The following is a 17385-nucleotide window of genomic DNA, read 5'->3' on the forward strand; positions in this document are numbered from 1 at the left end:
CTCAGCTTGATCGTGCATACCACTGTCATATGATCTGACAGACTTCCACATCATCCTTTCAAGGACCTTGTATCAGCAACCATTCCCATCATCGACCTATCTACGAGCACGTGATCATTTACGCTTCTTTCAACACGATCTCCGCTTCCTCTACACCATGCATATTTATGTACATCATTTGTGTTTGAAATACGAGTTACAAATGCACAACTTCCTCTCCTGACACATATCCTTTAGTCGTTTCCCGTTATCATTTTCTCCTGGTACTCCATAACAAACCGTTATGTCATCTTCAGGATCAGTGCCTACTCTTCCATTCATATCCCCCGGTATGATCATCTTGTAGCTCCTGGGCATTTCTCCCACTACTTCATCCAGTTCACCCCAAAATCTCTCTCTCTCTCTCTCTCTCTCTCTCTCTCTCTCTCTCTCTCTCTCTCTCTCTCTCTCTCTCTCTCTCTCTCATGTCCTCACAAGGTGCATTTGCTATAATGACTGCCACTTTCACCTTCTCAAACTTGAATTTGACATATACAGTATACACCTCGAGCTGACACATTTGTAGTCTCTCATTCCACTCTGCCACACCTCATTCATCAACAAGGCAACTCCTTCCTTGCAACTTCCTCGCCCATTCATTCCCGATCTTTCACATTTCACACCCTCCCACTCCTTCACTTCGCACCCTTTCATCTTCGTTTCACACAATGCTATCACAGCATATCTCGCACTCTTGAACACATTCACCACTATATATATATATATATGTATATATATATATATATATATATATATATATATATATATATATATATATATATATATGTATATATAATTATATATTCCCACATAGATTTCTCCAGCTTTAGTGTCAGGTTGGAATTTCTTCACGTAACTTTCACACATAACAAGTTTCACTGTTTTCCTTGTAATCTACTTTCATACAGCCTTTTCCCACAGCAATGAACAAAAATCACTATGAATTAAACAAAATCCTATTAGGGTGCTTGCCAACGTAAAATGTACATACAAAATGAGGGCCAAAATATAAAAAAGAGTAATGAAGGAAGTGAGATATCTGGATTATAGCATTATCACAAGGAACAGCTGTGTGGGGAAGATACTAAAGGAAAACACAGGACAAAGAAGAAGGGTTTGAACAGCTGACGAACACGAATGTAAGAGATAAGACGGGACATATGACTATGACACAGAAGAAAGAATTCAGAGTATACAAATGCTGTGTAGTTTATTATATAAAATATAGTATAATTCCACGCTTGACAAAAGAAAAATATAATCAAGATTAAAGCTAGTGCGAGCCCATTGTAAAACTAAGGGACCATCTGACATTGGGACAAGGTCTATGGTAACACAACAATTGACAAATCCTGTACTTGCAACATGAGTTATTGGAAGTTGATAAACAGTATATCTGTAATAACATTAATCTTAACATTTCACTATAACATTCAGAACTTTGTGCAGCTGCATACCTATTTCATTCATATACATAACGATACTGTACTACCTAGAGACAGAGAAGACGTCCTCCATTAATCTTACTTCCCCCCGGGGCTTTACCAATTGCCCTTGGGCGGAGGACCCCATCCCTATCACCCAGAGATGAACCAAGTAAGGCTATGTACACTCTTCACAACATCTTATTCATAAATGGAAGTCGGAATAATGTTCAAATCAGCTAAATGGTCCGGGAGGTGGAGGAACAGACATAAGTAACAGAGGGGTGAGGTGCTAAGCGAAGCTTTTGTCTGTACTCATTAACAGGTAGAGCAGAGGGTGATGAAGGGGTAGCAAGGGCAGAAAGAGGAGGAGGAGGAGGAGGAGGAGGAGGAGGAGGAGGAGAAGAAGAAGAAGAAAAAAAAAATATTTTCCTGATTTGCCTCCTACTCGAAGTACCTGAGAGTTCCCTTAAGATCATCCGCATGAACCCATTTACTTTCAGATGACAAGTTTTTAATCTCAAATTTGTTATCGTTACAAGATAACATGCGGTGTGGGCCTGTAAATTTGTCATCTAATTTAGAACTAGGTGTATATAAACGAGCTATATAAACGAGCAAATCGTAAGTCTCCAACGTTACTGGCGATAGGTGATGAAGAGTAATGCTGGTGATGTAATAATATCCACTTCAGATAAGGCTAGATTAGCCTTTATATACTGGTGTATTTTCTGAAAGTCTGTCAGTTTCTGTTTCACATAATCATCCAAGTTACTGAGTGGACTTTTTGACAATAGCATTGAACAGAGCAAATGTTTATCAAATCCATATATTGGAGTTTCACCAATTGGTTTATTGACAGAGCTGTTGACAGAAGCAGCAACTTGCAGTATCCACTCATTCCAACAGGTGCTTTGAGTGCCTAAGTACCTATATCACTCCAGCGCCTTACGATTTTACCTTTCGACAAGGTCAATGGAAGGCAGATGGTTTGGTATGACATAACATTTATTGATGTTATATCTATCTCCATCGCAAGACGCCCTAATCCCGTAAGGGGTGGCCACAAACAAATCGCCTCCATGTCGCCCTGTCCCCCGCCATTTCACTGTCCTGCTACCTGCTCACACCCCCCTCTCATATACCTCTCCACTCCATCCCTCCATCTCATCCTTGGCCTCCCCTTCCCTCTCCCCCCCTCCACCTCACTTACATACACTCTCCTCGTCAGTCTCTCACTCTCCATCCTCTCCACATTGCCAAACCACTTCAGTGTGTTTCTCCTAACGCTTCCTATCACATCCGCATCCACACCACAACCCTCCTTCACTTCCTCATTTGTCAATCTGTCTCTCCATGCGACGTCACATGCTCCTCTCAAATAACTCATTTCCACTGCTCTCACTCTTGACTTGTGTCCTCCAACAAAGTCCAAGCTTCACTTCCATATGTTAGAGATGGTATCACAATACTGTCATGTAGTAACTTTTTCACTTCCATACCCGCTTCCCTGTTTCTTATCACTGTTTTCAAGGAACCAGCAACCTTTCTTCCTTGTTATACCCTTTCAAGCACTTCACCCTCCAAACTTCCATCCTTACTTATCACACTACCCAAGTACTTAAACACACTCACATTCTCTGTTTCCTCATCATCCAACATCACTGTACGTTCACTGACTTCACTTCTCTCGAAGACCATACTTTTGCTCTTCCCTACATTCACCTTTAGATTCCGTTTCTTACACCCTCTTCCAAACTCATTCACCAAGCCTTGCAGCTCCCATTCGTCTTCACTTAACAACGCAGTTTCATCTGCAAACAACAGTACAGGGAGTTTCCAAACACTGCCCTCTCTCATTAGGGCCACTCCAACGTCCAATGTCCTACCTTGTATATCTTTCTTGGAGACTTGACACATCCCTGTTTCAATCCAACCTTCAAGTAAAAAAATTCACTCAGTTCATTTTCCACATGCATTGCAGCCTTAGCACCCTCATACATACTCTTCACAGCGTTCAACAACTTCCCATCTACTCCATATATACTTAATATTTTGATTTTATACTACTTCCAAATCTCAACAAGAAGACTGTTGTTGATCTCCGAGCCATTATCGGTAATAAAAGTGGATGGCGTAGTGAATGGACAAGTAACATGATCAATGAAGGCACATGCAACGCTATTTGCTGTCTTGTCTTGGAGAACTATAAGAACACAGTAACGTGAGGAATGATTAATTGCTGCAGACAAATGCTCTGCACCAGACTCCGTAAGAGGTAATTTTAAGGTCAATAGAAATAATTACCCATGGACCTGATGTAACTGGATATTGTGAGAGTGGAGCAGGTGACCCTGTTAACCCTTTATGACGATTACAGGGAACAAAGGGATCGCAGTGAACACTGATGTCCTTACGCATAGTAGGAAATAAGATGAAAAACGCACATTGTCTCAAACACCGATCTTTTCCCGAATGGGATGCATAAGGTGAATTATGGATGACGTGGATTACTACAGATATTAAATAAGTGGGAAGAATAAGTTGACGTACTTACATTAGGTATGTCCCTGCCAGTAAGTCTACCTACACAGGATATCATTGTCTAACATGAGATCATTTACTGAAATCGGCAGATTAGGTAAGGTCGAAGCGTCTCCAGACTCCAGGATGTAAATAGCCTTAGACTACAAGAGGTCTGTGCACTGACAACTATGAACGGCATCTGGGGTTAGAGTGGTACAAGAAAATTCTTTTGGTCGATGTGGTGAGACTGCCGCTGTTACATGACGTGAAAGAGCATCTGCAGCTACATTAAATTTACCACGCATGTACTCAAAGATTAGGCTGAAATCTTACAGACCATCGTGCTTGACGTCTGGTAAAATTTCGTCTTTTGAATAAGTCACAAACGATGACGACCCAGGACCGGACAAAGGACTTGGTAATGAGTACATGGAATGTAAGAGGAGCGAATGATGAGGTGAAAGAGAGAGAGATTGTCCAGGTGCTTGAGGGTGCGAAAGTGGATGTATGTGGAATAACTGAAACAAAATGGAGAGGAGAAAGTGTGAGAGAATGGGAGTATGGATGGGGTATATGTGCAGGAGTAGGTGAGAATGAGAGGGCAAAGGAAGGAGTATGTATAGTTGTGAGTAAAAGATGGAAGAGGAGCATAAGACAGTATGGATCAGTTGGGTCAAGGATTGTGTGGGTAAAGTTGAAAGTTGGAATACAAATGTGGGCGATTGTGTGTGTGTATGTACCAACGCAAGATCGTGCTAGAAGAGTGAGAGAAGAGTTCTGGACAAATGTGGAAGTGTGCATGGAAAAGTTTGGAAGGAATGAGAGAGTGTTTTTGATTGGTGATATGAATGGTAAAGTTGGGAATGTGAAGGTGGATGGAATAGTTGGTGAGTGGGGTGTGCCTGCTGAGATAGATGAGAATGGGAGTGCGTTAGTGGACATTTGTGCTGGGAGGGGGTTGGTGATAGCCAATACCCTCTTCAGGCACAAAATGATCCACAGATATACATGGCGAGTGATGAGAAGGGTGGGTGGTGAACTGAATGAAAGGAAGGCAATGATTGATTATGTGTGTGTGGATGAAAGGATGCGAAGATGTGTAAAGGATGCAAGAGTGTATAGAGGTTGGGGGAGTGGACTTTCTGACCACTACTTGGTGGTGGCCAGAATTAGATTGCAAGTAAGATGGAGGAATAGAAGAAGGGAAAGACGAGAGGAAGGAGTAGTTGCAAGAAGAGTGGAAAGGTTACAAGAGGATGAGAAAAAGGCAGAGTATAAGAGAGAAGTGGAGGAACGATTGGGCAAATATGAATTGGAGCAGATGGGAGACGTGGAAGGTGTGTGTAAGATATTTACAGAAGAAATATGTGCAGCATGTGATGTGGTGTGTGGAAGGAAGAGAAGATGGAGGGGGGTGCAAGGAACAGCGTGGTGGACTGAAGAGGTGAAACAAGCTTTGGCACAAAAGAAGAAAGCATACAATGAATGGATGAGAAATAGGGGCGTGGAAGAAGTTGAGAGGCGGAAGAGAGAGTTATATGTGGAAAGAAAGAGAGAGGTGAAAAGATTAGTAAGAGAGAGTAAGAAGAGAGTGGATGAGGAATTTGGAAGGAATTTGAGTGTAAAGTGGACTGACTGTAAGAAAATGTTCTGGTGAGAAGTGAAAAGAGTAAGACAAGGTGGAAGTGAAGTTAGCAGGGGAGTGAAAGATAAAAATGGTAGATTACTAGTGAAGAAGGGAGAAAAAGTGAGCAGATGGAGAGAACACTTTAAGGAATTGTTGAACGTAGAGGATGGAAGTAATGCGAGTATAAGTGGCTGGGGAATGGCTGGGAGAAGGAGGGAGGTGAGAAGACAGGAAGAAATCAGTAGGATAGAAGTTGTGGAAGCAATGAAGAAAGTTAAATCGGGGAAAGCCCCAGGAATTGATGGAGTGTGTGGTGAAATGCTGAAGCATGGGGGAGAGATAGTAGTAGAATGGATGTGGAAGATGTGCAGATTGGCCTGGGAGGAAGGTAGAGTCCTGGAGAATTGGAAGTCAGGTATAATTATTCCCTTGTACAAAGGAAAAGGGGAAAAAGAAGTGTGTGGTAATCATAGGGGCATTTGTCTTCTTAGTATAATAGGAAAAGTGTATGGTAGGATACTTATAGACAGAGTTAGAGAAAGAACAGAGAAATTAATTGGAGAAGAACAGGGAGGCTTTAGGAAGGGAAGAGGTTGTGTAGATCAGATATTCATTCTTAGATCTTTAGTGGAAAAGTTTCTAGAGAAGGGAAAGAAGTTGTATGCGGCTTTCATGGATTTGGAGAAAGCATATGACAGGGTGGATAGACAAGGAGTGTAGAAAGTGTTAAGAATATATGGAGTAGATGGGAAGTTGTTGAATGCTGTGAAGAGCATGTACGATGGTGCGAAGGCTGCAGTGCGTGTGGATGGTGAACTAAGTGAATTTTTCTCTTTGAAAGTTGGTTTGAAACAGGGATGTGTCATGTCTCCATGGTTGTTCAATCTGTACATGGATGGGGTAATAAAAGAGGTACAAGGTAGGGTAGTGGATGTTGGAGTGGCCCTGGTGAGAGAGGGTAGTGTCTGGAAACTCCCTGTACTGTTGTTTGCAGATGATACTGTGTTGCTGAGTGAAGACGAAGGGGAGCTGCAAGGCTTGGTGGATGAGTTTTGGGAGAGTGTGTAAGAAATGGAATCTAAAGGTGAATGTAGGGAAAAGTAAAGTGATGGTCTTTGAGAGAGGTGAAGTTAGTGAATGTACAGCGAGGTTGGATGGTGAGGAATTGGAAAATGTGAGTACGTTTAAATACTTGGGTAGTGCGATGAGTAAGGATGGAGGTTTGGAGGGTGAAGTGCTTGAAAGGGTACAGCAGGGAAGAAAGGTTGCTGGTTCTTTGAAAGCAGTGATAAGAAACAGGGAAGTGAGCATGGAAGTGAAAAAGTTAATACATGACAGGATTGTGATACCAACTCTAACGTACGGAAGTGAAGCTTGGACATTATTGGAAGGACACAAGTCAAGAGTGAGAGCAGTGGAAATGAGTTATTTAAGAGGAGCCTGTGGAGTCACGTGGAGAGACAGGCTGACGAATGAGGATATAAAGGAGCGTTGTGGTGTTGATGTGGATGTGATAGGAAGCGTTATGAGGAACACACTGAGGTGGTTTGGCCATGTGGAGAGGATGGAGGGTGAAAGACTGACGAAGAGAGTGTATGTGAGTGAGGTGGAGGGGGGAAGAGGGAGGGGGAGGCCGAGGATGAGATGGAGGGATGGGGTGGAGAGGTATATGAGAGAGGGGGGTGTGAGTTGGGAGCAGGACAGTGAAATGGCGGGGGACAGGGCGACTTGGAGGAGATTTGTTTGTGGCCACCCTAAACGGGATTGAGGCGTCTGGCAATAGATAGATAGATAGACAAAGCGGGAGATGGTCTGATTGGATATGCACTGGATATCCAAAGAGTATATGTCTGAAATGTTTGAGAGACCAAACAACTACTAACGCTTCCCAATCATCAACACTGTAGTTACGTCCAGCAGCATTGAGGGCACGACTCTTATACACTGTTACACGTTTCCTGTTTATATGATCAACTTGCATCAACACTGCGCCTAGGCCTACACCAGATACCTCTGTACAAAGAAGAAAAAGTTTCTTACAATCATGGAATGCCAAGACTGTCATCAAGAAGTGCTGTCTTCAGTGTTTCAGGGGCATGAGACTGGTCATTAGTCCAAACAAGCATTAATTTTTCTTAAGTAACTTGGTAAGAGGGCAGCGATCCGTGCATAACCTTGAATAAATCTCCTATAGTAGATAGTAGATAGTGGATTATTTTACAGAGTCCGTAACTTCTTCACTGACGAGCAGTTAGTTATAGTTTATAAGAGTCCTACACTCTCAGCCTGAATATTGCTCACCCTTGTGGAGTGGATGTGGAGAGGTTGCACTAAAATAGCTAGACAAAATTCAAAGCAAAGCTGTTGGAATTATTAATAACCCTGCTGTCATAAATAAATTACCTCCCCTACAAGGAAGAAGGAATGCTGTCTCCCTTACAGTGTTTTACAGATACTTTTATGGCAAATGTTCAGACGAAGTTGCGTCCATTGTGCCACCTCTCCATGCCTTCCTTCGTGCTACACAGGCATCTGGTAGCGCTCATGACTGGAATGTCACACAGCCGTATTGCAGAACTTCTATCAGAATTCTTTTATTCCCCGAAATGCATCTTTTTGGAACTCGCTTCCCCGGTGTTTTTCACCCAAACTTCAACTAACAGCTGTTCAGTCCAACTGTTACAGATATTTTATGAATGGAGGACTCCGGTAATCTGGTGTATGGATTATTGTTTTTTTAATCATTTGCTTTTCCTTCCTCTGTTTTGTTTTGTTTTTTTAAATCAGCCCAAGGAAACTCCTTACATCATCAGTAATGATAGGTTCTAGGAAGTTTGAAAATGGCTTAACTTTCTCACCTGAGGTATGAAATCCCTCAGAATCAACCACATGTCCAAGAAACTTAATTCTCTTATCCAGGAAAATGCAATTACTGAGCATGACTTTTAGACCTGCCATTTGGAGGCGATCAAAAACTTGCTGTAGCTTGGCAAAATGTTCAGGGATTGATTTACTTAATACAGTTATGTCATCTAGATATGTAAAAAGAGAATGGCCAACCATAACACTGAATACAGAATAGCTGAGTCTCATAAAGTCTGATGATATATTTCTAAGACCTTAAAAATTAACTTTAAAATTATAGTTGCCATAAGGGGTACAGAATGCAGTTATTGGGCGAGACAACTCTTCCATTTCTACTAACTAGTAGCCACTAAGAATGTCAAAGGAAGTGAAAACAACGTTATTCTCGCCAAGTGATTCCAGTATATGTGTTAAGACTGGTAATGGGAATCGATCAGGTTCAGACACAGTTCACTTAATGGTAGTCAACTACAGATCTAAACTCACCTCCTTTCTTGGGGACTAGGAAAAATGGACTCTTCCACGGACTGACTGAGTATTCAGTGACGTCCTTGTTACGCGTATCCTGTACTATCTCATTAGTTTCTCTTCTTTAGGAATGGGGTAATCTTTATGCCAGGACATAAATTGGTTGTGTAACGGGAATCAGTTCATTACCGTGCCATAACAAAAAGATCCTAATCAAAGGTTCACCAGGTAAGGCCACATCTCTGTAGGTCTGCAAAAGATTTATTAATTGTTCTTTATACTGCGGAAAGTCGCCCCCGCTTTTACTTGAAGGGTAGAATCCACAGAGTTTTCAATGGTATACAGAATCCGTAGAGTTTTCAATGTAATTTATCATCATCCTTAGCAGTTAGAGAGAATGGTATATCCTGGCACACCTTCATGGCCGATGGGTACACCAGGAAAATTGCCAATCTTTGTACCATTTCTACCATTCGTAGTGGAATGATGACTTTTGTGATACGTACAGTACTTATTACTGAATGATCGTGAAAGTGATCTACTATCACGCCTCTGTTCTCGTTCATCTTCTAGCATCTTGTAACAATGAGTTATGCAATGACCTGATCGTTTATAATACCAACAAGAAGCTTTTACAAAGCACAGCAAACCCATCCCCGGCAATCATTTTAGTGCTTACGTATAAATACAACAGGACATCTAGTCAAAGTTGTCACATATCAAATTTGGAGTAAATCGGGTGAAAATTGACGATTTTATGTCCATTTGAAACTTTAGGCCCGACCCACCTGACACTGACCCCTCAACTGCTAACGGGGGGGGGGGTGACCCCCTGATGTAGTGAATCATGTTATAGGATGCAGATTTGGAAGATGAACGTTAGGCTTTGGTTTCACGTAGATATGATGAATTTGAAAGGAGTTACGACGAAAAAATAATTTTTAAATCTTTTTTTTTAACATTTTTGGGCCCACAGCCTGGACCTTGGCCCAGTTTGGCCCAAGATTTAATCAGGTGATCCGAGGGTCATAGCCAATCGTCCCTGTAATTCTAGTAACTATCGTGCCAGTAGTTTTCATGTAAAGCTATTAACAGACACAGACAAACAAGAAAAAAGACAAACCGAATGAAAACAATACCCGTCCCCGAGCCCCTCCAGCGTGGAAACAGGCAATACACTGTCTTAGTTCTGCTTGTAGACCTGGCACGGTCAACAGAGAAACTGCTTTGTGACACAGGTCTTGTACATGACATGATTGGTGAACATCGTGGGACATTTTGTCTGTTGAGTGGACGTGAAATGTGTCCTTGGCCTTGAAACCAAAAAGATGGTGTTCGGCTCGTAACTGGTGGAAGTGTACAAACTAAGTAGGTATGATACCAAGTTTCTCTTCGATCAGTACAGCTAACATGGTTATGCCATCCCTAGGAAAAAACTGAATCTCTAATGCAGCGTTTAATTCAGCCTTGCTAAGACGATTTAGGAATCTGAAATAACTAAATAACGTTGTTACGTTATTGGGTGTTAAAGTGGTTTTTCCCATACCATCAGTTTCCGGCCATGGACTGTTTTGCAGTGCCTCAAAAAGTTCCGTTCCTGTAGCTGCTGATACCACAGCTGTCGCTAACAGCGAATTTTGTTCGGGAAGGATGAACTTATCCTGTCTCATACTTTGCAGTAGTCTGTAGATGCTCATCAAACATCCTGTTTTCTTGTGGTTACAATATATATATATATATATATATATATATATATATATATATATATATATATATATATATATATATATATATATATATATATATATATGTATGTATGTTAAAACATTCATCAAAGGAAGTAAACTTCTCCAAAAATCTACATTTTGTGAGGGATTCACTCTGGAATAACCATCATCTACTCTGCTTCTAAGATATGCAATTTTGGCACTGTCTGTTCTAAGTCCTTTGCAACTGCAGACTGGACATCGCTAATGAAATCATAATCACTAATAGCAGGATTAATAACTGCAAATTTAGGATGTGATGCATCTTCCAAGTTGGTCACTTGGGGGACAGGAGGAGTTGCAGGTTGAGACGTCATGTTTTAAAAAGTATGAGAAGCTAACTGAGAAATGTGTGATGTACTGGATGTAGGATACGAATAGGACTTAAAAGATTGAGCGATTTCTCTCGAATAAGTCTTTCCATTTCTCAAACAAGTATGAATGTTGTGTTAGCTTTCAATCTTGGTCAATTTTATTTAATCTCTGGAAGCATGTGTATCATCTTCAGATAAACGAATCTTCTTAAAGTAAGAAAATGTCATTAACAAATGACTTGGAGAGAAAGAAAATAAGAACAAAGCCAATACTCATGAAGTTTTTTTTTATCAAAAATAATCTGTTATGTACAATAACAGTTAACAATAGAAGGTCCTTAAATATAAAATATTTACAAAATGAAATGTTCGTATAGATGAATATAGTAAAAGAAACTAGGGAATATGAAAGATAATCTGTGGAAGTTGTTTTAAGTTCAGCAATTTAACCCCTAAACCCCGGGCATTATTTAACGCAGTTGTCACCTCACTACAAGCACTTTCTCGGAAACTGCTGAAAATTGCTTGTTTTCAAACCTTAATATCTCGGAAAGTATAGCACTTAGGGGACAAAAATGACCATTTTACTCACCAACTCTTCCTCTTGCGAATGAAAGTATCTCCAGGTCTGTAAGTCCTTGCATTGATGAGTAATGGCGTGAGGAATAGAACTAATTTGCAGCACGAGAGAATAGGTGTTCATGTGTCTGCCCACGGCGCCGGCTCTGGCTTTGCTTCCAATGTGATAATTTACTCCACTACTAGATAAACTAGACACTGTTGCATCCAAGGCATGACTTATGGCACTATCACTGAGCCCTTTTCTAGTATCTTTGGCAAGAGGCTTGGCAGGGGTGGATGATGCAGTTGGCTACAGGCTGCACAGATGGAATCGGACAAAGAGGAACCTGAAGAAAGCGTTGTACACCTGGCAAAAGCACGGGACAGACTGACTCTCACCTGTGTGCTATGGAGGGACTTACCCTTTGGTGGTGAGATAAAATGTTGGCCGGTTCATATGGTGGCTGGGAGACACTTGCATGTACAGTATAGCTGCTACCCGGTGGCCACGTAGTACAGCGACTGTGACACGATTAGTTATCCGGTGGATAGGAGTTCGTGTAAGAGAATAAAATTACAAAAAAAAATATAAAGTTTATTGGTCCAGAGATAACAGAAGAAACCGGGTCACTGGGGGTTTGACAGTCAGCAGAAGCGTGACCGGAATGAACAGCCAGGTAGGCTTGGTGACAGGCAGGCTTGGTGACAGACAGGCTTGGCAACAGACTTAGCGATGCAAGCTTAGTGACAGACAGGTTTAGCGACAGACAGGCTTGATGGCAGACATGCTAGATGACAGTTGAGCTCAATGACAGACAGGCTAGGCGACAGTTGGTATACAGGTTGTTGGTTGGATTTGACGGCAGACAGACTTGAGAGGAGGCGTGTTCTTGACTTCGCTGCCTTCAAAAAGTGAAATGTAGGACCGTAGACATACCAGTAGGATTCAGGCTATTCTTAAAGACTCTGGTCAACTACTGGATAATTTATTGAAAGAGGGTTGTGTTATGCTCCCTGGGTCTAGTAGGTCTCTGTCTCTCCAAAATCATTCGGGGAAAGGCGAGTTTCCTTTGCGTGTTAATGTCATGACTATGCTGAACTATGGAATTGTCAGCTGTGAACACAAAAACCAGTCTTCTCAGCAAATTTACCCAGAGGCAGCAGCCACTGCCAATTCAGGACATTCTAGCAGTGTCTGAGTCACGATGACTAAGCAACAAACATGTGCACGCTTACATTACTCTTACTCATCCTTTCAGTTTGATACTGTAGAATATGACGTACTTCATCCTCTTACATGAATTTTCCATGACAGTTTTTCTGGGCAGCATAGTAGTCCTACTCACTACATCCTCCACACTTCAGCTGAAGGCTTTGGTAGGGTGAAGTGGGGGAACCTTCCTGCTTTGCTATCCTTGTCTTTGGCTCATGGAATGTGAGTAGTAGCTGTAATCTACCCTACAACAAGTAGCCTCGAATGGACCAGTAAGTGTGATGGTGTTTGCCCTGAACTAGTCGCCTTCACATCAGCCTGAAAATTTTATCCGCTCTTAGGTCTCTCTCTCTCTCTCTCTCTCTCTCTCTCTCTCTCTCTCTCTCTCTCTCTCTCTCTCTCTCTCTCTCTCTCTCTCTCTCTCTCTCTCTCCATCTCACACTCTTATCATGCATATACATCTTGCACGTCAATCTCAGTCTCTTCCTCCTCCCCTTTCCTTCCACTCATTCATGTGAACTCCCTTGTTCAAACCCTCATTCTGCAATCGCACCCTGAAACCTCACTATGGTGAGGCGCTGTCCATTGCAAGGGAACGTTGGTTCACTGCATGGGACAGTCCTGCACCAGCGGCATCTTGCCTACGGTTGAGTGATCTGCTCGGCTAGACAGACCGGGGTTACTCAACAATAACAACTACTTATATGCATTGAAATTCGCCGCTACACACAATACTGTTAAATAGCGTTAAATACCGTTAAATAGCGCTGAGCTAGCATCCTTAATCCTTCACTTTCCAACTCAGCCCCATTAACACTTCTTCCTTCTATGTAAGTGATGTCGTTGTGGATGTGGTATTATTGTCCCAAACAGTACCACTTTCTTGTCATGTAGGCGATTTAGAGATGGTAGTATAATTTTCCAAAAATTTACATCTTTTTAAACTGTATTCACCATGCTGTGAATCTGTCAAATGGAAGAAATTATATCCACAAGCTGCAGCTGTGTTTATCATAAACATGTAACAATTTCTGGCTGGCTTGGAGATGATCCCAACTCGGGCCGAAATTATTAGGTCTCCACAGTAATCACAGCTTTAACATGTAAGCATGATTTTTTTCCATCTGTATCACTCTCCCTCCATGTAAGCAGTGTATATATGGATGTGGTATTATTGTCTAAATATACCTCGTTCTTTCCATGGTGGCGACATAGACTTGGTTGTTTCTGGGTGTGTACGTGATGGTAGTGGCAGTGGCGGTGTGGGCTACTGGCAGGTTCCTCGCACCTGTATGCGCTCGGCTCTACTACCCTCCACAGCAAGCCTTAGCTGTCATCACCAAGGCACTACTCTTACAGGGTCAGTGATGTAGAAATGCACAGTACAGAGTAGATATAGTGAAGCATGCTATGGAGTAGATGAATTAGAAGTGCACAGCAGATATTGATGTGCACATTATACAATCAGTGGTGAATAGTCATGGGAAAAAGTTCTACAGATCTGTCTCTATTATCCTGCACATCAGGCCTTAGCAGTCACCAACATGACACTGAAATTCCTGTGCCAGTGGTGTGGAGGTAAACAATACAATATCGCTCATTGTAATTCACCTTTTACATTTCCTTTTCTTGCTCTTAAGTCGGGGATTTATGCTCGAATACTAACACCATGCTTGGCTCGGACCTGGTACTCAGGCTTGAGACGGATCTAAGCCCAGGCTCACGGCTTACTCGAGCCCGGCTAAATAAAATCAATTTGACAACATTATAGTGAATCGATGTTCAAGTTTGACTTCACAAAGCAGAGTTCAGATCTCGGACTTAGGGCATACCTTGGATTATTTTCAGAGCATCCTGTAACAGCGCCGTGTTTTGTTGTCAGTATCAGAAAATGGAGATAGTAAAAGGAAAAAGGAAAAAAAGAAAACTTAAACAAATAAGGCTTTATATAAACGTTATATGATTAATTAAGTTGTCATTAACTGCGTCGATATTTTCCTTAAAGATATTTGGTTAAATGATACACGGGCAGGATTATAGCCTTAATGATTAGTTTTGGACTATATGAATTTTAGGGTCAAATTAAACTTGTCTAACTATAACTTTCACTTTAATACTTTGAATTATGATATAGCACATGGACTGGAGAGTAGTGTACATCTTCATTTTTCCAGGAGTGTAAGGAAGTACCTGTAGGCTATTAAAAAAAAAAAAAAATGCAGAACACAACATTCACATAATACACCGTTGGAATTAGTTCGTTTGAGGATAGTTCTTAGAAATGAACAACGTAGTTTACATTATCAGTGTCATTACAGTACTAATGGATCATAAAAGAACTGAGAGAGAGAGAGAGAGAGAGAGAGAGAGAGAGAGAGAGAGAGAGAGAATCATTTGAACAACTGTGAAAATTTGCTTGAGGTAGGCATGCCATGTTTTCAGTTGTATTGCACAAATTTCAGTAGTTATGAACGCTCACATTGCAGCAAACTTCAGACTAACGGTTGAGTAGTGTTGAGCCCATGGTTTGGATAGATTTGAGAGTGTGCAGACGTTACATATGGTAAAGGATGAATGTATACCAGAGTTTTTGTGAACTTGGGGCAAACCTTAAGTTAACGGGTGGATTGTGGCTATCCCATGGTTTGGTTAGGTTTTCTGAAGTAAAGACGTTATGTAAGCGACAAATTTTGCCCAAGTTTTTGTGGACTTGGGCAAAGATTTGGATAAAGCTGGGATACCATTCGTGGCAATCCTTTGATATATACGTGATTATTTGCATGTTTTCAAGATTATATGATTCATAATGTTTTATGTTTCTTTTTCTCCCATCTGTGTCTGGTTAAGTATAAAAAGCCAACACAGTTAACTCATTCTAGCCACTGAGCATATGTTACCATTATTTGCTAGCTGACAAAGAAAATTCCTGAAAATGTATAGCCTATAGAAGATATTACTGACAGATAACTAGCGTTATTATTTTACTTTGAGAGAACCGCCAGATAAAAAGACGAAAATCTGTAAGGTGCGCGCCAGTCGCCGACACTCCAAATGTGCCCCTAAATTCATAATTTGGGGGGTAACTGTAGGCGCAATTTTGTCCTCATCACTTAAAGTCATGAGAATGAACAATCATATTAAGCTCATCTGATGGCGTAATTGGTTGAGTGATCGAGTTAGAAAACATGGTGGAAGACTGCGCAGTTCGAGTCCACGAAATAGTCATTGTGTGTGTGTGTGTGTGTGTGTGTGTGCTGATGCTACCAGGGGCAGCCTTGCCTCGGGCCAGTACGCTCGAAAGTGGACAGAAATCGATTTGGCAATTTGAGAAACAGAAATTTGGCTTGCTACCAAGTTTGTCGCCGCAAGTTAGATCCTCATTAGTGGTTAACGGTGTGTTGAACGTTGCCCTAAAAATAAAAATCTTGTGTGTGTTAAAGTTTTCTGAAAACAACAGACCAACATTGGTCCTAGATTACTGGCAACGTTAAATCAACTTCAAGGCAATGTCTTTGGTATGGGACAGTTTATATAAAATTACATAATAAAGCATATATCATTTATTGAACATGGTACAGTAATTTAAATTAAATATGCTACTAGAATAAATGTACTATGGCTCACAGAAGTTACGGTGCACAGGGGGTCCGATGTCTACCGAAAACATTCGACCGACTGCTGATGTTGAGGGAGGGTTGATAGGCGTAACCACCAACGTGAACCACATTACCCTATATATATATATATATATATATATATATATATATATATATATATATATATATATATATTTGTCTCCCATGATACATTATCACCGTCTCATTGTGTATGAACAATGTTTATATATACATAACATTTGCTAGTTGGCGGTATGTGACACCTCCTGACATCAGGGCTACCAACGAGTGATACGTCGGACACTGTTTCACTGACCTTCGTTCTGTTGTCCCAAATATTTCACGCTTTTGTTGTTTTTGTTAAATATTTACCCACACATGGTGGGGCACGGACAAACTGAGAGCCCGTCAGAGATAAGCAAGACAAAAAAAAAAGACCACAAAACAGGAGAAAAAAAAAAGTTGAGCAGGTAATGGCACAGGGGTTCGGCAGACCGCTCATAGCAATTGGGGCACGGTGCAGGCTCCAAGCCGGCAACCTGGCGTTAGCACAGGAAACCCAGGCGTAGACACCGGATTCGGACTATAGTAGGACTCGCGTAAATTTGCGCCTGTGGTGTGGCCCGCACCTGTGTACAATGGTGCCACGTTTCCCCACCTTGCGATGAGAAACGGAAGCTATTTATGTACAAGGCATCACAAGTACGATAAATTCAGATGAATAAAACTTACACTTGTGTATTTTGATGGATGAATCAACATTAATCTTATTATGCATAAAATATTTATACAGTAACACAGAAACATGGCATACATATTGTACAGTGTTGCTAAAAGAAATTGTAGTCACTTTTAATGTTTTTTAGCGTAGTTTTAGGGTGGGTAATAATATCACAGTTATGTTTATAAGATAATGAGCCTGAAAAAAGAAGAAATATGCCAATATCCAAAGTAAAAGAAATAAT

General features: G+C 41.2%; 1 protein-coding gene across 1 annotated transcript in view; it reads left to right on the plus strand.

Moving 5' to 3' along the window:
* Nucleotides 1-17385, plus strand: part of LOC145416718 (ionotropic receptor 93a-like) — a 390485-nt gene that overhangs the window by 78863 nt on the left and 294237 nt on the right. The window contains exon 3 of the mRNA XM_080285648.1: nt 14019-14163. Coding sequence (XP_080141774.1) covers nt 14019-14163 — 145 coding nt within the window. The remainder of the gene's footprint in view (nt 1-14018; nt 14164-17385) is intronic.

The sequence above is a fragment of the Coenobita brevimanus genome, chromosome 107 (genome assembly GCF_032717465.1).
Source record: "Coenobita brevimanus isolate Jiangsu-jjx chromosome 107, ASM3271746v2, whole genome shotgun sequence".
In the NCBI taxonomy this organism is placed as follows: Eukaryota; Metazoa; Arthropoda; class Malacostraca; order Decapoda; family Coenobitidae; genus Coenobita; species Coenobita brevimanus.